General features: G+C 40.4%; 1 protein-coding gene across 1 annotated transcript; it reads right to left on the reverse strand.

Moving 5' to 3' along the window:
• Nucleotides 1-2424: 2424 nt before the first annotated feature.
• On the reverse strand, nt 2425-22298 carry DPH5 (diphthamide biosynthesis 5). The gene is given in 9 exon segments (XM_053950259.1): nt 2425-2673; nt 3557-3660; nt 4722-4761; nt 5671-5791; nt 15018-15126; nt 18338-18462; nt 21690-21841; nt 21844-22041; nt 22044-22298. Coding segments are annotated over 9 exon segments (1185 nt in total). The 5' UTR covers nt 22156-22298; the 3' UTR covers nt 2425-2449.
• Nucleotides 22299-22569: the final 271 nt, after the last annotated feature.

Below are 22569 nucleotides of genomic sequence, written 5' to 3' on the forward strand. Positions count from 1 at the left end.
TTTTTTGTGACTGAAACCAGTAACTTAAAACCCTATTGTTCCAAAGACCAAGCCTGCAAACTGCATGATTTTTACCACACCTACAGCAAAATAAGAAGATAAAACAAATGTTACAGAGTGTCTGTATTAAAATGCCTCAATGTTTTTTGGGCTACATAACAGTGAAGAAAACTCTTCTTATGAATATGCACAGTAAGGACTGGTCCTTTATGGGCTAATCTGGTAAGTGTACAGCTCTGGATAGACTGGCTTCTTTCATCAGGATGGCCCTACAGAGAGCTGAGTTACTAGTTTGATTTGCTAAGATGAAAAGTAAATAAACAACTTTGCTTTTTATGTAATAATGCCTACTAAAGCAAAAGTTCAGTTGCATCATTAGTAAAAACTGCTGACACTATTTTTACACAAAAATTGAAGCTGCTACTACTAATAAAATGGCCCTTAGTGACTTAACATTCTTAATTTACTTTTTTTTTTTAAAGATGTAAAGCTGGGTTTAAAGGTGAAGGAAAATTAATGGTTTCTCTTTTTAACTGTTGTAAGTGAACCTGTTCTGGGAATGTAAACAAGATACAAAATGAGAGAATCTGCTGCTGAACTGCAGTTTTTCATCTTCTGCACATAGTGTGCAAACAAATTGTAAAGTCCATGCTTTTCTTTCACAGTGCAGATTTTCAGCTGCATGCTTTTATAAAATGCAAACCTTTATCTTTCTTCATGACACAAAGTCTTTAAATTGCTCAGAGCAACAATTTCAGTTAATAATTATACCCTGTTCTGTTTTCTCCAGCAGCCATTAGATTGCTATGATTCTTGATTATCCCATTCCTTTAAACAGGATTTTTTTGTTTCTTTCTTTTTTTTTTTTTAAATAATCTCTCCGATCCTCAATACTGACTCAGTAGTTAATTCCTCCTTTACACTTCTGTGAAAATCCTTATCTGCAGACCGCTGAGGTTCTCTTTTGGATTTGTCCCCTGTTCAGGCTTTGTTGCAATGCCCATCCCTGTGGGGACTTCCTTGGCCAGACACTGCTATAATGTGAAGCAATGCCAGCCATGCTGGGCCTGGCATGTGAAGAGAGAGTCTTGCTGTGTGCAAATACTGCTCAACCTACTTGTCTGTTTCAGTGAGCCACAAAAGGTTCCTGCCTGTGTGGTAATTTGGCTGAAATAATGTGTAAAAAGAGTTGGGTATTTCACTTCCCATGTGCATTGGAGCCTCTCACATGTGTGCTGGGATCTTGTACAAGAGTTAAGTGAATCACTACAGTATCTTGGCTAAAGTGTGAAATAATGTGAATGAAGCAATTGCCAAAATCATTCCTGGTAGCATACAGCATATTGCTTGAATTACCTTTAAATTACAGGAATTACTCTTAGCAGTGAGCTTCAGTTCAGTAGCAAAGTTTGTCAAAGCACCTGTGAAGAAATCTGGCAGGTAACACAAGGCAGCTCACTAAAATTCTGAAGACTATGTATGATTTTGTTCTGGAATGCTAATGTTAGTAGCTTTGCCATGGCTTGTCCCAAGTGCAATATTAAGAAATTTTTAATGTAATCTTTTCTACTTGAATACAGTCTATATAAAATGTTAAATATCCTATATTGCTGAAAAGATATGGGATCAAATTTCTTTCCAATAAATCTTCAGTTTAAAAAAAATATGCATACAGATCTGCTTTGTTTTCATCATACTGTGAAGAATAGTTGAAATAGCAACCACAATCATCTACAAGCTGATTTTAAAGAGAATTCTTGCAGTTTGTTTGCTGAGACTTGGCTTGAGGTTAATTGTGGTTGCTGCAGTTGAGTCTAACCCTTCATAAATGCTAGCATTAACATATGAAGAAATCCAGTTCTATTTTAAGTTGCAGTCTTCTGAACTAAGAAATTCTGTGCAGCTTCTCCCACTCTTTCACCAGCTGTCCAAAGGGAAAGTTCTTGGTTTTCTTCGGTTTAGAGTATTCTCACCTGCCTGTATTTACTCTCCCAAGGCAAAGATGGACACAGACCTAAGAGGCTTTGCACACTAATGTTTTCTATTGGTAAGAGAACTCCTAAGTTTCTGAAAAGTTGAAAGGCAAAATTTAACATCTAATGCACTTAGAACAACGTATGCAGTAGGTTTGGTTAATGCACTACAGCAAGTGATGTCACACAGATACCTGGTACTCTTCTTAGCCTAGTCAGCAGCCCAAGACTGGTGTGGATGTCAAGGATCTGAATCAAAGGTTTAGAACTTTCTGGCGGTGTCTGCAGGGTAGAAGCTGATACCAGCAGGTGCAGTTTGCAGCCTCAGGTAAAAGCAGGTCCATGTTCCTGCAGTGTTGTCCTCTGAAGCAATATAGAGTCTAACTACAGTTAGACAAGTCTTAAATAGTCATAGCAATATCTTTATGCTGTTATGCAATTAAAGATGGAATAAAAATAGAAATCCTTGTTTTTATTTAAGTAGTCCTTTGACATGCATTATTTTCAAAACTGGAACTATCTACAGAGAACAGTTTAAGCATTTCCAATTCCAGAGGATGCATAGTGCCTGTAACAATTAAGGAATGTAGTGGAGCACCCAGTTCCACAGTGGACATCTGCTGTAGAGTGCCTGAAGCAATTTTCTCATCTAGAGCACCCACACGAGCAAGGCCAACACAAATTGTGTTTTCAGTAATTTCTGCAAGAAAGAAGATGAAATGTTTAATTTATTGACTAATGGTCCTATCATAAGGGAAAAAGTACTCAAAATGCTTAAACCTTAACACTGCTTTCTTAAACTTCCAATTATTAAATTATTGGAGTGGCCTAGGAAAGAAACTTGCTCTTCAAAGAAAATAAAGCTTAAGGATATTGATAAGAAAGAATTAATTCAGGAATTGTGTTTACTTTGAGGGAACTGCTGCTTCTGATTCCTTCTCGATGGATGTAAAGGATAAAATTAAGGGATTTTCATTTTAACAGTATTGAAGGGATAAACTTTTTAAATGAGGAGTAGACCTAAATGAATTTGTTAGTAAAAAATTCTGTGACACAATTGCATCATCTTTATTAGCTGCTGTGGTTTTACCCTTGGTCTCAATAAATATTTCACAGTTTGCTCCTGACTAGTGTTAAAAATTCAAGGTGAAAATCACAGTTCTGCATCTTTGGTTAACCTAGATTTCTGCAGGTATTCACATAGTGCAGAGTGTGACCAATCTAATTAAAAGCTGAGATTTTTTTTGAAGCTTGACTGATCTAAAATGCTCAGAATCTTTCCACCTCCTGCAACTCTAATGGCTCAAAGAGCTCACAGTTCCACATAGATAGAAACAGTGCAGGGTTTCCAGACTAAGGCTTTGACTGTACCTCCAAGAGCCACCAGTGCACCTTCATTGATGCTCACTGAACTGTGCTGGGCTCAAGTTTGGCTAAATCCATCTCATGACTAGGATTTAAGGCAGCCCAAATCCACTGCAGAGCAGAATTCTGGGAGTCGGAGGAAGGGAGTGGAGTTCAGAGGCTCAGCAAGAGGTGTGACTGGAGAGGGGTGGTAGCAGACAGAAGCAGTCCAATCATACCTGGTTTTTCTCCTTGGAGCCTTCTGTTTTGAATAATGGCAAGAAGCTGTTCTGCAGCTTGATTCACACTCATGTAACGTGGTGGCTCATAAATCTTTCTTCCTCTGCAGGGAAGGAAAAGCAGAGAAATTTCACATATAACTCGTTTTGTTATCCCCACCAATCTTACAGCTTATTTCAAGAGACCTCTAGACCAGCAGGTTGAACTTAAACAGGCCCAGGCTCTCAGGCTGGGTCTTTTAGACAAGAGTGGAATTTTTAAAGAATACAGAAATCTGTTCTGCTCTCACCACACCAGTGAAACAGCTGGGCTCCAGCTGCCAGATCATTTAGATCCTAAAAGCAAATTCAGCTGCTAGAAGCAAGATGCAGGTTTTGCAGCTACTCTTGAAGGATGCAATAGACTTAAATCCAAGGGCATACAACTGTTTTTCTGTTAAATGCCCTGTAGACAGATGATTACAGACTAGAAATATATTCTTAAATGAAATACTGCTTGCTTTGCCAACTGTGGATTCAGTCAAACAGATTTTATTTTGAAATTCCAGAATAAACAAACCTCAATGATACTGTGAGACTTCACAAATGTTAATTTAGACCAGTTACAGCATGTGTATAGAGGAGCCATTTACGTTCACCACTGTGAAAACATACAGACTGCAGAGATGAGTAAGATGTGGCAAAAGCTTTTTGAATACAGTTAAACGAGCATAAGAGCATTTTCTGTATATTGCTTATTTAACTCTTCAAGAATGTATTCTGCACTTGCACTGTTCCAGCCAGTGTACAAAGAATAAAATTAGAACACTGTTTCAGATATTAATCTATTTCAGGAGGTGACAGAACAGTAGAGAACTAACACTTCATTCACCAAGAGGAAAGCCTATCCCTTTCTGACTTAGTGCTTCTCACAGGAACAGTTACAAAAAAGATTATGTTCTGCTGCAACTCCATTCAGTTACTGTAAATAAAGCCAGGCCCTATTGCAAGGAACAAAAGAGTTTCACTCCTTGTAAGAAACAAAGACGGGGCCACCAAGAAGCAGGAGAGAAGAAGGCAGGTAAGTTCAGCATTAAACTATGGGCAAAGAACCTTTGTTCCTTGTACAAAAACAACTTCGTAGGGGCACTGTGTGTTTCGATGCATTTTCAAAATGGTGACTCACTTCATGAGATTCTCCAGAGACTGCTCCTTCACTTTAATATCTGTAGAACAAAACACATTAAAACACAGCTTTCCTACAAGTTTCCTACTTGATTTTCTATGTAGGTGAAGCTTTAACAACATTTTAGCTATTATTAATATTATTATTAAATTTCGCTATTAGAGTATGGATCACACTGTACTGTTTCATCTGTTAGTTAATCTCAAAATCCTGTGACTTTATGCATGTGATTTTACCCAACAATAGGGCAAATTTCACAGATTTCAGAGCAACACAGCCAAATAAAAATCCTGGTAAATATACAAATAGGCATATTTACCATAAGATAGTTAAATACTAGCACATTTGAGTACATCAGTTCATTGGGACTACTCTTAAAATTATGAGCACATTATGTCACAGAATGTAAAGCAGTCTGACTGCTCGACAGTGATTACATCACTGCCATGAAGGAACCTTTCATTAGCACTTCCTTCCTGTCCCAATCAAAATTTAGAACAAGCCTCTGTTATGGGAAAAAATAAGGATTTGGGCAAAACTGAAATAGAGGAGGGGTCAGGTAGGTAAGACTGCACAGCTGCAATTTTATGAAACAAATTGACCATAATCTTTCCAAGAGGAATCCAAATGTTACCTTCATTCAAACACCCCTTCTCCTCCCAAACTGTCATAGAGAAAGCTGGATACATTTTTAACCTTGAATAAGTACTCCTTGTTATATAATCAACTTCTAAACCAAAGTGATTCAGATGAAAGGGGTTAAAATGCAAAACCCCACAACTGTAAGTGCCCAGATACTGATTTGCTTCTACATCCATGAAGTCACTTTCAGTTCAAAAGTTTATTCAGCACTAACCTTTTTAATGCCACATTTGCTTATCTGTGATTTAGTCAGTTGGGTAAACACTCAATACATAGACTAAAATGCAGGAGAATGGCTGCAGCTCACCAAGTAAGCACAGGGTGTGCATTCCATTCTGCCTGTTCTTCTCAATCTTGTCAAAGAAGCTCTCTGGCTTCCATGTATCTGTCCAGAACACTATGGAAACGGTTTCTCCAAAATTGTACAACTGTAAAACAGAGCAAATTCAGTAACATACATGTGCAATAAGAAAAAATAAGAGCATGCAATAATGTTACAGGCCAAGTCATGAGCTACCTGTAAAGTTTTTACTGCATTCACCTTTCCAATGCATAATTAGTAACTTTCTATTTCTACTTTCTTTTGTTACTCAATTCTGAAGTCCTTTTAAAGGCAAAAACTTTGTAAGATTATCACCAAAATTATTATTTGTTATTTCTTACTTAAGGGTTAAAGGTTTTTTATTTCTTACTTTGGTTAAGGTTAGACAGCTTGGAATAATGCCATAATTTAATGTTTTGATTCTACAGATTAAAATGGCATTTTGCTGCAGATGGAAGCTCTAGCAGGTAAAAGAAGTTACAGTCTAAGGAGATAGTGGATATGAAGATCTGAAGACAGACTGTGCAGGAAGTAGAGAGGTACAACATGGTTTATGCACATATGGTAAGAATATTGCTAGCAGATTCTATGTCAAGCATACTCACTAGTTCTATTCTCAGTCTTAACACATTTATTACTGTAAGTCCCTCATCTTGGTGAAGACATTTGAAGCAATAGTCTTGCCAATCATCTTTGGTGATGCAAAAGTGAAAGTCACATGTAACTTAAGGCAGTATTTGGCTTGGAAGTAGTTTTTGCCCTGAAATAGGGGAATACCATGCATCAATTTTGGTCTGTTTAGCTCTGGACTGGGGCCACTCCAGATGGATTGTACAGCTTGCCAGTATTCTGTCTGCTCAAGCCCACCAGAGAAACAACAGCTACATGGACTACCCTTCTCACTTTCCCTGTACTCCTGGAAGGAAAAGCTGCTTTTCCAAGCCCATGAAAGGAGACAAAGGCACTGTGTGTGCTTTGGCAGAGGACCCTGTATAGAAGCAGCTCTGGCAGCTCTGTGCTATGTGGGGATTCCCCTACACATACTTCTTTACTGTGGCATTAGGCTGTGGCTTTAACTCCTTTATGCTGGTAGAGCAGAACCTGAATCACAGCAGAAACATTTTTCTTTTCAAAAGCTCAAAATTTTAACCATCATGCTGATAAAATTTATTCAAAGATTCCTGGAAGATAACTGAAAACATTTCCTCTTTTAAGTATTTCATTCTAGCACAAGGACAAGAACATACTGGGTACATTTCACAACCTAAAGGTTCTTCCAGTAAAGTAAATACAGGTTGAACCAAATAAGTTGCTCCTGATGTAACTTTCCTGATGCTAGCTATTTCAAGGCTGTGTTCTAGAAAATGAAAAGAAAAATCAAACTATGCTTTGCCTATTTTTCATATGGCTGCCTAGAACTCATTTGCATTTTGTACCAAATCTGTAGAAAAGCTATTAGTACAAGAAGTTTCTCTTTCTCCCCTTCACTGTTAGAGCATCTGGGAGCAAGATACCTTTAATCTCCCTGGTAGCATTCCTGCAATCTTCCAGAAGTACTGCAATGTCTGATACCAACCTAAGTGCTCCCCATCAGCACCTGAAACCACTGCAACCACCTCCCTAAAGCAGCAGTCCTTGTTCAGGACAGAAAGTGGCCTCAAATAACCTTAAATCTTACCTTGGCCCTTTGGGAAGGAAGAAAAACTTCCACCTCTGCCCTTTAGGAAAGGAAAGGATATGCAGAAATGGGAAACATGTTATTATCTGAGAGGTATTATGTTGGGAATCAGAACTCCTAAACCACTCTACCACATGTTGAGAATGAGTTGGACATTCAACTTTATACCATACCGTTCTAGTTCTGATTGTTATAAATCTCTTTTCCATTACTAATTACAAAGAGTCTCCATCCTCTTTGCCATCAAGAAGTTAAGCAAGTTATCCTTTTTTGTACAAGCTTTGCCAATCATTCACTGATCTGTTCTTTGTTTACAGGCTTTTGCATTAATACTGAAGCCTGGATGTCAAAAAAGAGTAAAACGTTTCTGTTGGAAATATTCTGTCTATTCAGTAGAAATATCTTCAGAATACCTTAATGAAGAATTGATATCACAGAAAACTTAGTCTCAAAAAAAAATACACCTGTTTTCTCAGCACCTGGAAAGCACCGAAGGAGCTTCTATACCAATAAGATAGAGTAGGACATATGTTATTAACCTCCTAGAAATGCTTTTGTAGTTTATACCCCTCTACTAACTAAACTTGTGATGAAGAGATTTCCTAGGATTAATGTGCACATATTCTTACTTTAAATTACAGAGGGAGGAATACTACTTTGGAAAGTCCCTGGTACACGATCAGTCTGAATGCTGAGGAACTAAAGTAGTAAGTGGGATACCTCTGTTGTGCTTGAATACTTATAACCAATTACCTTACAAACAGTTCTACAGACACAAACCAATATTTCTTTCTCATCCAGTATTTGATCTCTGCAGATGTATGACATTTAAACAAACATAGGAACTGCTCTTCACCAGGGCAAGCCTGCATTAAGAAGGACATGACTGTATCAGAACTTACACTTTAAATGCTCTCCCTGTACCTCATGCAGAATTCAATTTGTTCCTAATTAAGTTTCCTCTTCTGTGCTCTAATTGACAACTTTTGAACTTGTGCATGAAGTATCTGAATTTAAAGAAACATCTTGCAGCAGAGAGAGCAGTAAATGCCAAAAAATGCACTACTATCCCAAGGATTCAGGAGCTACAGAAGACAGCAGGTTCACTAAAGACAAAACCCACTGAAATTAAAATGCATTCTTTCCACCAACCATAAAGGGGTGCAGAGGGTCCCGAAATTCCAGGAATCATGCTTCTCATTGAAATAGAACTGTCTGACCTGTTTGTTAACCAAGGAGTGTTACAACACAACTAAGGATTACTGCCATGCTTTGAGACTGTTCACGAGTTCAGTAAGATGATGAGCTGTATGTATTTGCAGACAGGATTGGGCTGTACAGTGGCTGGCACAGCTCTAAAGGGAGGCAACAGCAAATGAAATTTCACAGCCAACTTGTGTGTGCTGCACTCTACACGAAGCATGTGGGGTTTAGGAGTGGGCAATGTGTGGTCTGTACAAGCCCCAACATCTGAGGCATCACACTTGCACTGATGAGCAGATTGTTAAGAGTGCCTATATTCTGCTCAGGCACAAAAGTGCCAGAATTTCAAAGGGGCGCAGTGAAATGGTTGGACTGATATTTCATGTTTTCAGCTTGGAAACCAAACTCCTTACCTTCTCCTCAATGCTCAAAAACATCACAGAAAAATTTCAAAAGGTCATTTTGAAAGACCTCAGTCTTTGGAAATACCCCTTTCTCTGCACCCTCCCCCCAAGTAGTAACTGGCTTAAGCAAAACTCTGCACTCCAATTTTGCAATGCAATAGCTCAGGTCAGCAAAGGAAGCCAGCACTCTACTCTGAGGCAATGCCCTGCTGCTGGAGTTTTCTGCCTCACAAAATACTGCAGAAAGCTGTTCTTCAACGCACAGTTACATCACCTCAGAACACAATATAACTTCCTATTTTATTTACACACATGATATGAAAGAATGATTGACAACTTTTGGTGCTTGTTTTCTGATGGTATTTTAACCTCTCTGTTAATGCTATTTCTTATTTTACTTCTTGTTTATACAAGCAGAATTGATTGCAAATTGAGAGGCCAGAATGAACTGTGAGAGAAAGTACCATGATCTTACCTTGGGAAGTTTTCATGCAAGTGGAATTTCAATGAAATGTGGAGCTACTTTGTTAAAGACCAGTCTGATACCTGAAACTGTCCTGATCAATTGTCCTCACTTGAAATCATGGTGTTGTCAATCACCACAAAAATTTAGGGCATAAAAGACGGAACAAGCTGGGACTAAAAAGGGAAATTAAAAAAGGAAGATCCACCAACCCCTCTCAAAAATACTAAAGCAAGCAGGAGAGAAGATGCAAAATAATATTAAAGGTCAGTTGGCCAACAGCTGCAGAGAAACCAAGAAGCAAACATTTCAAAACACAGACATCTATTTTTACAGCATCTTTCCCAGAATTATTGCTGTATCAGCTTCAATGGTGACACAGCAATTTTTCACTTATGAACCTATCTCCTTTCCTAACATTTCAAATAGCTTCAGGACTGGTCACATGTCTGGGGCTCTTCCCAAAAGGAGTTACTACGTTCTTCAGACGTGCCACCATACACAACCAAATACCTGAGACCTTGTAGGGCTGAAATGCTATGGAGCTATGTTCTGGTCATAGGTTACACTGCACATGGCTCTCACAGCACAGGTGAATTATGGAAATTCAGACTCTTCTCAGCCTAATCACAACCCACTGGTAGGAACTACGAGGCTTTTTCTCCTAAGACTATTCCTCAATGGATTTAGAGACTGCAGAGCACCTTGCATTATCCCAGGTTACTTCCTAATAGATCCCAATGAGCATACCCAGAAAAGCTAAGATATATTCTTTGTCTTTGTCATAGGGGTTCTGATGTGATGCTATGCAATGTTCAGCCTCAAAGATAAGGAACCTGAGTCAGGCTTTTCCCTTTATTCTTCCTAACCTGTTAACAACCCTCCAGACCATATACATCAAAGGGCTCCTGCTGTTCTTTGTGTTATATACATTGTTGCTTGATAGCAGTTTAAGAAGTAGTGGATAGTCAACAAAGAGGTAGCAAGAATCACTCAGTCTTTGTTTTTGCTTGGAATTGGTCATATGAAACAACCACAAGCCTAGCTCTAGCCCTTTACACTACCTTATTTAGTACCAAGACCTTTAGCAACTTCAAATGCCTCTCATGAGAACCTTCACATGAAACTGAAATGTTTTACCATTCACCTATATGTGGCTTTGACTCCTTTCTGTACTGCAAGCCAAGAAACCACCCCAGCTGTCCCAAAAATTTCCAGTCCCCTTTCTACATGCCAGAGAGAAAGGAACTGTGAAGAAAACACATTTGGCTGAGAAAAACCCACTCCACATAATTGCAGTCTTCAGAAGGCAGCTGAGACAAATCACATAAAATCAGTTGAAGGGACAAGCACATTTTGCTTTGGCTGCCTCTTGGATCTGCTTAGGAAATAGCCACTCCACAAGCAGAACAAAATTCAGCTATCAAAATACTGAGAAAGCAAACTTGAATAGGAGAGGATTCGTCCCCGCAAGGTAGTGCCACCTTATCTTTAAAAACCTTCTAAGATTCTTTCTGACAATATCAAGCAATGTTTCCTTCCTGCCCTGAAGGTGACTTGGGTTACTAATATTAAATGAACATATCTAAAAGAAAAAAAAAAAAAACAAACCTCCCAAATCTCCCAAATAGATGTTTCTGGGTCATGTTTGCTGGTGACAAATGGCACTAAGTTGGACAGCAATAGTGAGTAATGAAATAGTGTGACTAGCACTGATTTAACCTTTAATTGGCTTGAGAAACAAATGCCAACTTCTTAAAGGCTCAGAAGCTGTTTGTGACTGAGAAAACAATCAATGATGGAAAACAGTTTAACAGTCAGTAATTTTGTGTAAAGTCCCTCCTATTAGAGCAGAGTGTTTTTGAAGATGAGGGCATACAGAAAGGGTGGGACTCCGAGGTTCCACTCCTGCAGCTACTACAGGGTTTCTATATGACTATGAGCACAGTGATTAGTGATAGCATCCTTCAGCTTTTTCATCTTTAAGTAGTATTTTTCAACTTGACACTGGAAATGTACTCACCTATTCAGCAAAAACTCAAAAATAACACAGTAAGCATTGCTTTTGCATTTAAGTGACCAGCTGCTAGCAAAAAGGCTATTTTCTATTTTTTAACTGTAATTGTCTTACAAGAATTAAGTGGACTGCAAACAAAAAACCCCGAGATGTGTCACTGAAAGAAACAAGGGCACATGCAGATGTTTGTTCTGAAGCTATTCAGGTGGAAAGTGGGTACATCTCAAAAGAAAGGCAGCTCTTTGCTGTAACATGTTTTTTTTCTAGCTACCCAACCAAATGCTTTCAAAACGAGCAACACCACTCAGAAATGCAGAATCTTCCCGACGTATTTGATCACCAATAGCTCTACCTCAAGGACACATTACCAGCACTGGGTCAGAGAGAATTCTGTCCTGAGAGCACCACTGTGGCCAGTGACCTTCCCAAACCAACCCAGATGTCATGCATATTAGAAATGAAGGAGAAATATGCAAATTAGAGATCCTCATTTTCCTGCCTCTTTATTCTAGTGCTAAAAGCCTTAGCAATCAGCCCTATTCTGAAAAACTGAGAGTGGGCACAGGTAAAGCCTGTGCTTCCCTGGCAGTGTGTGCAGATACCAAAGTGCCTGACTGTCCTCACTGGTGGTTGCTCCCCACTACAACAGGAGTCAGAGTGACAAACACACCCACGTGGCAGACTCCAGACAAGGGAGGTGAACCTGCAGAGAATATGCTAAGAGGCACTGACATAGGAGCAGGTTCCATGGCTTCTCTCCCATAGCTATTCATTTGTTTTTAAGGGAAAACAGCTTCTTCAGCCTTGGAAAGAAAAAGTCTGTTACAGTGAACCACAGCAAAAACAGTGTAAAAGTGAGAGGCACAGCAAATCACAGAGCCTTATGCAGAGTCAGACTACCACTTTGCTAAGTTATACTATCCCAGCACAGTTTATCAGTCTGTGAGAGCTTCCAAGAAGTATAATTTTCAAAATTAAAGCCCCACTCTTTTTTTCAGTATTCCAAAACAGCTTCACTAATTCTGTTGAATGAGGAGGACAGTTAAAAAAAATAAAAGTATTTGAAAATAGATATGCACCCCTCTTTATTATTTGGCAAGAACTACGACCATGGAATGAAGGTAACAAACCATCACTGATGCTGTACCAGCTTCACTAAATCACTGTACAGGAAAACTGCACAGTACCAGAATGTTTTTGGCTGCACAGAAACATTGCTCTGATGACCAGAGATGTTCTTTTGTGACCAGACTGTGCTGTAGCTGCATTTCACTGACGGCCTAATCAGCAGTTACAGCTCGCTACGCACATGGCTCTCCGAACGGCGTATAAAGGTGTTTCCTGTTTTTCTCTACTAAGAAAGAGAGAGGGTTTGTATCACAATCAGATTAAAACAAGAAAAAAAGCAAAGCCTTTTCTGTGGTGAAGCAAAAGAGGAATCCCTTCTATACTTGACAGGAACTTTACAATTTGAGACACAATAACTCCAAAATTAAATTGATGGCAGGAGACAGCCATGGAACGTAAAGGTTTTGAAAGAAATTATAAACTTCCAACACAACTCTAGTTAATTCAAAGGCTGCTTTTTTGTAAGATACACTTCACTTGTTGTTTATGCCAGTAAGGAGCAGTCAAGACTTAAATATACAACTGGTTATATTCTGCCTGGTAATACAATCACTATTTCCTAAAATGCCTTATATGACAACAGGAATGTGGACTTAGGAGAAGGCAGCCCCTCCCAAGCCAGAATGGAAACGGGGACTAATGCCAGAGTGAATAACATCACATTTCCTTTATGGTCTGCTCCATTCAGCATGGGATAAGGAAACAGCAATCTAATCTCCAAAACTCTGCATATGTGAATAACCTTATGGACTGTTTATAGTATACTCACGTTAGATTTCTGGTCTTTTCTTTCAGTTAACCTAAAAGCTCTATACCGCTCCTTCCTATGCCTGGCTGAATTGTGAGGGAAGCAAACTTTCAGAAAACTTAAAAATCTCTTTGGGCCTTGTATCTTCCTTCCTCACGAATGTAAGAGAACAGCAAAAAAGAGAGCAAGTAGTAGAAACTACTTGTCAACAGCCTGACAGCAGAAGCAAACTTTGCACCACCATCAAGCCAAAAGGGGAAGGGCGAGCCCCAGCCACAACTCTTGTTTTACCCACCCCAGTAAGTGCAGTCATGCGACAGCTGCTGTCTGCTGTACATGTAGATTTTAGACACCAAGAAGCCTATTTCCTTCCCAAAAGATAATTTTGCCCAAGTCTTGCAGCAATAGGCAGGTATCAATAAGAAAGTGCTCACAAGAAGAATTATAAAGAGTGTGAATGCTGTGCAGCATTCCCTTTAGCATTAGCTAATGGGACAGGTGTCACTGCATCGGTTTTGAGCCAGGTCAGACAGGGTGCTCAGATTTCTAATCAAAACCGAAGAAAATACCCAAACTCATTGTAACAGATTTTCTGCTGTTGGCCAGCATTACTATTTGGATGGAGTTTGGAGTATTTGAGTGAGTCAGTGGAAATTTGAAGGTACCAAGTGTTTGCTGAAATTAAAATAAATTGTGTTCTTTTGTGTATTGCTAGGAAGGAATTCCTCCTTCAGTGATGGAAAGTTATTGTTCAAACCCCCAACTAGTCTGTAGTACATTTACACTCCTGTGCTTGCTTTTGGCTTTTGTAAAGTGGGAACTTGGTTTTGGGGTCCCATACACAGGGAACCATTCTGAACCTTGAAAGGGTAGGTTCTATGTTGAAGTGATGAATGCAAACAAGAGGGGTGTTGCATCCTGGGACTAACGCCGCAGAGGGGAAAGCTTCATCTAATTTATATGTGATTAGTTATGATTTATAAACTGCCACAATATCTTTCATGCAGTAATACTTTCATAAAAGTAATAATGGACCTATACATGTGTAAAAGGAAGTATTTTCTTGGGGAACACTAGACCTTTTCTACTTTAGCTATTCAAGATGCACTAGTAATTTGTTTTACTAGTCCTTGGCTAGGCAAATCCCTCCTCACTCATCAGATGGGCAGAAAGTGGAGACAGATCAAATTTATTAGAGAAAGAGTGCATCACATTCCAGACTTTGGAATTATGATCTGAGTTGGACATACATGCATGCTTGTACATGTATTTCTTTTATGACAAGATCAGCATAGTTCTCTACAGGATAACAACCTTATTTAAGAATAAACTTGTCAGGTATTACCTGATACCTGATTTTACCATCAGTAGCAGAAGGAAGCCAACATGAGCAAAGCTTTATCTGTAAAATAACTTTAAATATCAAAGGCTCCTGGGGCTGAAGGAAGTTAGAAAGCAGAAAAGAAAAGAAGTGTTACTATTCATTTTCATATGCGCTCATCAAAAGGGGCTTTTGCTGACAAGTGTCATGCTAAAAGGAAGTGTTAAAAATTCTAACATTATGTGTACAGTTGGTACAGATCTTCAAAGTTGGGATTGCAACATGCACTCCCACAGCAGTAGAAGAGCTCACCAATTCTAAGCTTAGCAGTTATGGAACAACATATGTGCATATACAAGACTATTATTACCTGTAAGCCACAGCAGCCCACTGCATTCATTATTGAGGCATTATGAATGACCTTGTAAGGAATCCCCAATTTTACTGCACGTAGCACTAAATCACTGTGTGTTGTAGCCCTGTGGTAAGAAAAGGAAGGAATTAAACATCGAAAACATGATGTTACTAAGTGTTACTATCACTCTAGTTTGTTTTGAAATAAAATTAAATCCTTCACAACAAGTACAAAGCAGAGGCAGAAAAATGGCAACAATATCCTAGTGGTTACAGGAAAATAAAAAGTCCAGTAAGGTTTCCATATGTCATTTTCCCCAGCTGAAATGCCAGGCATCATCAGTATGGTACAGCTCCTTGCGGCTTTCTGGCATCATTAAAACTGCAACACTATTACAATGTTACTTTATAAAGTAGCCTTGGCAAGTACTTGGAAAGGAAAGTTCCATGTATCCTTTGTCTTCTGCAGGTGTCTGTTGAACATGCATTGAACTGTAAAGGTCAACTCTGTTTGGCACAAACTTCCACAAAATTCCAGGATTTCGTTACTGGCTGCACAGCCAGGCCCTCTCCCATCTGCACCAGTGTGTGCCAGGAAAGCCCCATGCTCAGACAAGAACTCTGAGCAGACAGAGGTGAACTGCATGTTTATTTAGAAAAAACATCCTTAGATGGAATCAATTTTTCTAATATTTAGTCCAGATTACTCAAATTAACAATGCCTAAATATGAGTGATAAAGTTTATTCTGAAAGAGTTAAGAATATTGTAGTTTCAAACAGAGCTGAGTTCAGCTCCAGGTCTAATGCTCAATAAACACATTGCAGTGATTGACAGCTGCAAGAATTACTGTGTTTGCAGTTAAGCAGTTGAGATTAGAGCCTTTCTAAAATGGTCAGTACATACAGATTAAGCAAACCTTTGAACTGCAACAATGTTTACATATGTATTTTGCTTGTATGTATGCTTATATGTATATGAAATATGAAAATGCACCTACCCCTTGCCTAAATTTATCAGACCTGATCAATGACCTTAGACATTTCATTCCCAAGGTGAGACCACACACTTTTGTGTAGCCATTCCAAAGAAGGAAGGAAAGAAATAACATATGGCCATCAGAACAATGAACTAGGAAAATTGCTTTCACCCTGGCCTTGTTCAGTTACCCTAACAGAATTCCCCTGGTTCTAGCCTGATAATTTTGGTGCTGTGTGTGACCAGCACCCAGTCAGCAGATCAGGTGTTTCAGACTGGAACACAAATGTGGCAGCAGCTGGCAAGGCTGTAAAGATCAATATTTTAAAAAAGAAATCAATTTCAGTGAGAGGAAAAAAATGAGGAATGTGAATTTGGGAAATCTGACACCCTTATGCAAAGAGGCTCCCAGACCTAGGAGAAGGCAGTAAAGTGATCTGAACCAATACTTTAGTTACTACACAAATGTTGCTCCTGACTTCCAGAAGCAAAGGTGATTTAAGAATATCTGCTCTAAGAGAAGAGGAGACTGGTTTTACAGCCTTGTGTTATTCCCTGCACATACAAAGGATAAGGAGCACTGGAGGATTTTGTGGTTATGCTAATACCAACCAAGGGATCAGCTGGCTTTATTCACTGAAATTTGCTCCAGCCAGTATTTTTTTTCTCCCAGTAGATCTGTCTATAATGACTGTAGCTAAAGGCAGAAGTGCCCTTATGGGCACTCAGCTAATACCAGGAAAAGTTTCATGGAGTCATCCCTCCATCCCTCCACAGCCAAAACTACAGCAGTATTTTCTGTCACTGATACAGAAGTTAAGTTTTATGGATAGCAATAATATGAATATTAACACCAGCCTAGAGTGGCGGACTTCCCATTGTACTACTAAAGTTGTCAGGTTCTTGTAGCACATCTGTCCATGGGTATAACCACACAGATAAAATCTTGCAGTAAGGATGACAGGGCACAGCCTGCTTTATCACTTTGACCATTAACCATCAACACCTGGCATCTCCTGTGGCTGCCAAGTACTCTGCTCACCTGCAAATATTGCAAGACCTTGAAAGTCTGTAATCAGATGCAAGGCCTCTCTTAGGACAGAAACATTCAGTACTCTGTCCTAGTAACCTCACAAGCCCCTAAATCCTTATGGTTCTTTGTGAGCATAGGAGCAGTTCTAGCTGCAGTAGTAAGAGCTAAGAACATAAACATTTAGAGAGAAGCAACTTATTCACAAAAGGGGCAGTTTTTAACAATAACCTAGGATGTTAACCAGAACTGATGTATATTGACACTGAAACTAATGATAACTGAGGCAGATCAGAATACTGCTTACAAGTAGCAGCTATGTTTCAATCCATGTAGTTTGTTTTTTTCATCTTGTGTACTTGTATCAGTCACTGGATCACAGCACAAGGATACAGGTAACATGGCTCTACACTCTACAGGAATCCTAGTTTGAATGTAAACATGGACTGCAAGTATAATTAATATTTCTGGAATACAGGGTCATCTGCCCATAATTAGTTTAATATAATATTCTCTTGCCAATTGCCTTCAACCTGTATTTAAATAAATTATCAGCTTTTGACAGATGTGCTCATTGCTCCTTTTTTCATAAACTCCATTTTTTCCCTCACAAATAAGGTTCTCAGATTTCATTTTTCTTGTGCCCCTTAACACTGTGGTATAAATCTTGTATCACCAGATGGAGATGAAAAGCTCTTCTGCATGGCTTGACATTACAGATTGATGATGCCTGACTAAAGAGACAGAAGGAGATCCTTCTGGTCATAGAAAAAGACTATACTTTCCAGCAGGAATAAAAAGTGGAAACAAAAGGCCTAATAAATCAACAGAAGATGTAAGTGATTTTAAAAACTAGCATATATTAAAGCAGATGATACAACCAATAATCTGTATTCTAAAACAACTGAGTATAAAAGCTGCAGTTTATTAAGTGCAAACAGCAACTAAAAGAATATTCCCCCAAAACAGCACATTTCTTATTTATGTGATAACCTAGAATTTCTTCTGTTAGCAGACAAATCATGAGACAAAGCATTTGTTATAAAAGGTAGCACAAAGAATAAAATGATAATGAATGAAATTATAAGTATCTGCTGAAGGAAAGATTCATACATCCTGGAGGGTCTACATTCCTATCTATAATGGACATCTGGGCAAGGAAACTCCAAAGCAAGATAAAGTGTAGACAACTATATGTATATTTTTAATACAATAAGGAATATATAGAAATAAAAGTGTTTCTGGTCTGAAAATTACAGTTACAGAGTTGGCTTCTTCCTATTGAAAAAATAGTGATGAAGCTGTAATTAAAACATTGCTCTGTCTTACCCAAAAGGATCACCAACCACAAGAAATGCAACATCACAAACATCAGCTTCTTTTAAAAGGCTATCTGCTTCTTGTTCCACCATTTCTCGGTCAGCCAAAATCAATTCTTTTCCATAAAACTCTTCCTATAAATTGAAATTAATAATAAACATCAAAATTAGACACTTAGGAATGTTTCTGCATGTCTCTGGGTGCTCACTCAGAAACACAGCCAATGGACACTGGAATAGGTAACTTCATTATTCTCCCCAGCAGCCTGCCCCATGTCTTGGAGAACCTCACCTCTGCCTGCAAGAACACCTGAGCTTTTCATAGAGCAGCTCCTGAGCTGACAAAAATTAGTGAATGTGAGCTTTATCCTGATATTGACTTGGTCTTCCATGCTTTCTGTGTCAGTTGAGGAGCTGCACCTAAAGCAGCTCAGTCCCAGCTGCACTGAGGGTACGTGGGTGGACTCCAGGCAGAGTTAATTTAACTTGCTGCTCTAAGGCACCCCCTCTGCCAGCCTGAGCCTAGCTCTTAGGCTACTTACAATACTGGCACCAAACCAGGTACAAATACCACACTAGCTGCATCACAACCTGTTCTCTCAGATTTTTCCTTAGTACGTTTTAGCTAACCACATCTAAGGAATGACTTCATATTAATCCTTCATCTTGAGTTCTCTTTAAGAAGTACTTTACCGAGTATACAGGTAAACATGTATTTGATCATGTCCTTAATTTTTCTTCAGCAGCTCAGTAATCACTGTGTCTCTTTGTACATTTTAAATGCTTTTGTTTTCAGAATCAACTTCACACATGTAAATGAAACTTCAGTTAGTTCTAGAACATGTCTTCTGATCATACTGAAAATATCTGCCATGTTGTGTCACCATGCATTTTACATGCTCTTTACATGATTAAAGTTTTTTTCTGGGGCAAAGACCAAAAAGGTGTTTTTGTTATAAGTAGTAGTCATCAAATTTGTGTGTTATTACAAATATTAATAAATCAATAAAAGAATATAAGTCAGTTATCATCCAGAAAGGTTTTCCTCTGACTTCTATGACTTCTTTGCCCACACAGAATAGTGAATTGATGAGAGAACTGTAATACCTGTACAGAAGCGGAGTGGTGCTTCCATAAAAAAATCCATCCCATAGTGAGAGTAATAGGTATGGGACCTCTGTTACCAGGTTACATGCCCTTCCCTGAATATGAGTTCCTGCCCATTTTTTGAGTAGGTATTCCTAACTGTATAAAACCAGGATATTATTTTCCTTGTGAAACAGACTGCAACCTGTACGGAGTCAACAGAGAGGGGACCAAATAAATGTGTAAGCAAATGTCGCATCTGTGATTCGGAACCATTGACAGTCACCCTGGAGTACTGCTGAGATCTGTACTGAACCAACTAATCAGCAAACTGACCTGTACTGAACCAGCTGCAGCAAATTTTGACACCCCACCGGTTTTCATTAGGTACCTCAGCCCAGATGCACATCAGCACAAGGGGAGCTGGGCTGCACAGCAGAGCACTCCATAACACCACACATCCCCTTCTGTGGGCTGCTGTTGCACCAGGCTGGCTTGGCCCAACGCTGTGAGCAAATGCACGCCCCAGAACAGTTGGGTGCAAATGCACGCCCCAGAACTGCATTGGGTGCAGTCCCAGGAACACAACTTTCAGTTTGGCTTCATCCAAGGGAATCTATTTGCATGCTTTGAGACTGCTCCACAATGCTAATCAAAGCATGCTAAGTAGAGAATATATAAGAAGTAAAATGTAGACTCACTGGGAGGTCACTGGGTCCAAACAGTTCTTTCACCAAACTCAGGGCCAATTTGGATGGTCAACATCAAATAACTTTAATATACATTTTAGGCCAACCCAATAAACAAGCAAGTCTTGTCATTTGAATTTTATGACCTGATTTTAATACCATCAACAGAGAAGGATTTCTGGGAAGTCTCTGCAGGCAAAGATCTGCTCTTCTTGAGAGTTTTCCTCTAAATGTTCATGGTGCTTAGGAGAGAACGACCTTCAGATTAGTAAATAAACGATTCAGCATTGTCACTTGTATGTAAATCAGGCTGTATTATAAACAATTGGTTATTAAATCCTATATTCCCTCTTAGGTGTTTTAGGCAAGACAATATTTTTACTTTGTTTTTATTGATTTTTTGTCTCATCTTTGGTATTTCAAGGTTTCAAGGTAAAATACTTAAAACAGTAAGAAATATATTACAAGAAAACCCAAAATAACCACATAAAAAACTATCAGCATTTTCCTATTATTCAGTGTTTTATTTTCAGATGGATAGGAATCCATTAATTTTTCTATTGATAGCAAATGCTCATTTTGAAAAGTAAAAATCTCCAAGTAATCCTTTCCATTTAGCAGTGTTCCAACTATCAGATAACCTCAAAGAAGAACATTTTGTTTTCAATGGACTGACTGCAATTTAGACAGCTTCAGTGTACTGAAAAGAAACATAAACCACAGAGCATATCTTCATACCGCAGATAAACCAGAGATGCTCCAAATATTCTACCCTACCTCGTATATGGAAACCATGTAATGCTGATTACAAGCTATAGGACTCACACGCTCTATGTATCTGCAGCTCTGCACACAGGTACATTATGGCTGTACATCACCAAGGCCCAGACAGCATCAGCTTATTCAGAGGCAAGACCTTTGGTCTGTGGGCAGCTATGCTGTTTTTTGGTACTATTTCAGCATTAAACTTCATCTTTCTATGACCATCGATGACCTCCTCAGAGTTACGTTTTGCACATTTTTAGTACCCTTGTCTCCCATGAGGTGTGATTACTAACAAAACCTTTATCTCCATGTTGTCCAACAGCCCATCTCTGACTGAACTGTGCCTGTTCTGGGAATCCCAACCCGGTGAGGCAGCTTGGCCCATGCGGAAATGTGAAAATGCAACATAATCAAATTGTTATTCCCAGCAGACACGCCAGAATACCTCAGGCTGATACAGAGGTGCAGGGCTTCAAAACATGTGTTTTTCTGGTATGACTTTTGGGTGAGGTTTTTTGGTTGTTGTTTTGAAACAGATTAGACACTTTCTCATCAAGTCCTCCAGTATCGCGGGGTTTGCATATATTGGTAGATTTTGAGATGAAAACTAGTGCCAACAGCTGTAGGAAGGTACATTTTATTTTTGCTGTAGTTTTCTTGCAAAGTAGCACAACCATTTCTTCTAGAAAACACGGTATGTGAAGGTCACGTACATATTTCTCCCGGGAGCGGGCACCGCTAATTTCTCCCACGGCCCCACCAGCCCCCGCACGCCCCCGGCCCCGTGGCACGAGAGGCCTCGGGCCCTGTGGCCAGACCTACCAGCGCTTCCTTGCCCACGGTGAGCACGGACGTGTAGGCCTCCAGGTACACCCTGCGGCAGCGCCGCACCGCCTCCAGCCCCTTCACCGTGATGTCCTTGGCATCCCCCAGGCCCAGCCCCACCAGGTACAGCATGCCGGGGGAGCGCGCCCAGCCGCCACTTGCCTCACGAAGGAAACGGAAGCGGGCTCAGCCGGGGCGCCGCACGCCCCACCGCTCGTCGGGACCGGGCCCCAGGTCCGGGGAAAGCCTGGCCCCCAGCTGCTCGTTTCCCGGCTCCCGGCCGCTCGTTTCCCGGCTCCCCGTTTCCCGGCTCCTCTTGCCCGGCTCCCGGCTGCCCGCGGCGCCGTAAGGCGCCGGGGCAGCCGGGAGTTGTAGTCCCAGACCGCAGCCGGGTTATGGCATCGGCGGGCAGTCCCGGTCCGGGCGGTGTCCCCGCCGTGCCGGTAGCCAGCGGCCACAGCATCCCGGTGCTGGGGCTCGGTAAGTGGCGGCCGGCCCGCCCAACGCCCGCCTCCCTGCCACAGGCGTTGTGAGAGGGCGGGGGTCACCCCGGGGCCCGGCCCGGCCGGCTCGGCAGGTTCGGCGCGGCCCTTGGCCCGCAGCCGGACTCGCCTCAGGGCAGCCCGGACCGGAGCCTCCTGCCGAGCTGCCCGCGCTGAGCCGGGCGGGCCCGGTGCTCTTCCGAGAGCCCCTGTGCTGCCGGGTGAAGCTTCGTGCTCCTGCCAAATGCGACCAGCTAGGCCTGCTGGGCAGCGGTGTGCTCGCAGCACCACAGCATCGCTCCCCTCCCACCTGACCCGGGGCCGTGTGCGGTGTTTTGGTGGTTTGGGTGTGTCTTCTTAGGAAGCTTGCGAGCAGGCTTTTCTTTACAGCAGAC

The sequence above is a fragment of the Vidua chalybeata genome, chromosome 9, assembly GCF_026979565.1.
Source record: "Vidua chalybeata isolate OUT-0048 chromosome 9, bVidCha1 merged haplotype, whole genome shotgun sequence".
Taxonomy (NCBI): Eukaryota; Metazoa; Chordata; class Aves; order Passeriformes; family Viduidae; genus Vidua; species Vidua chalybeata.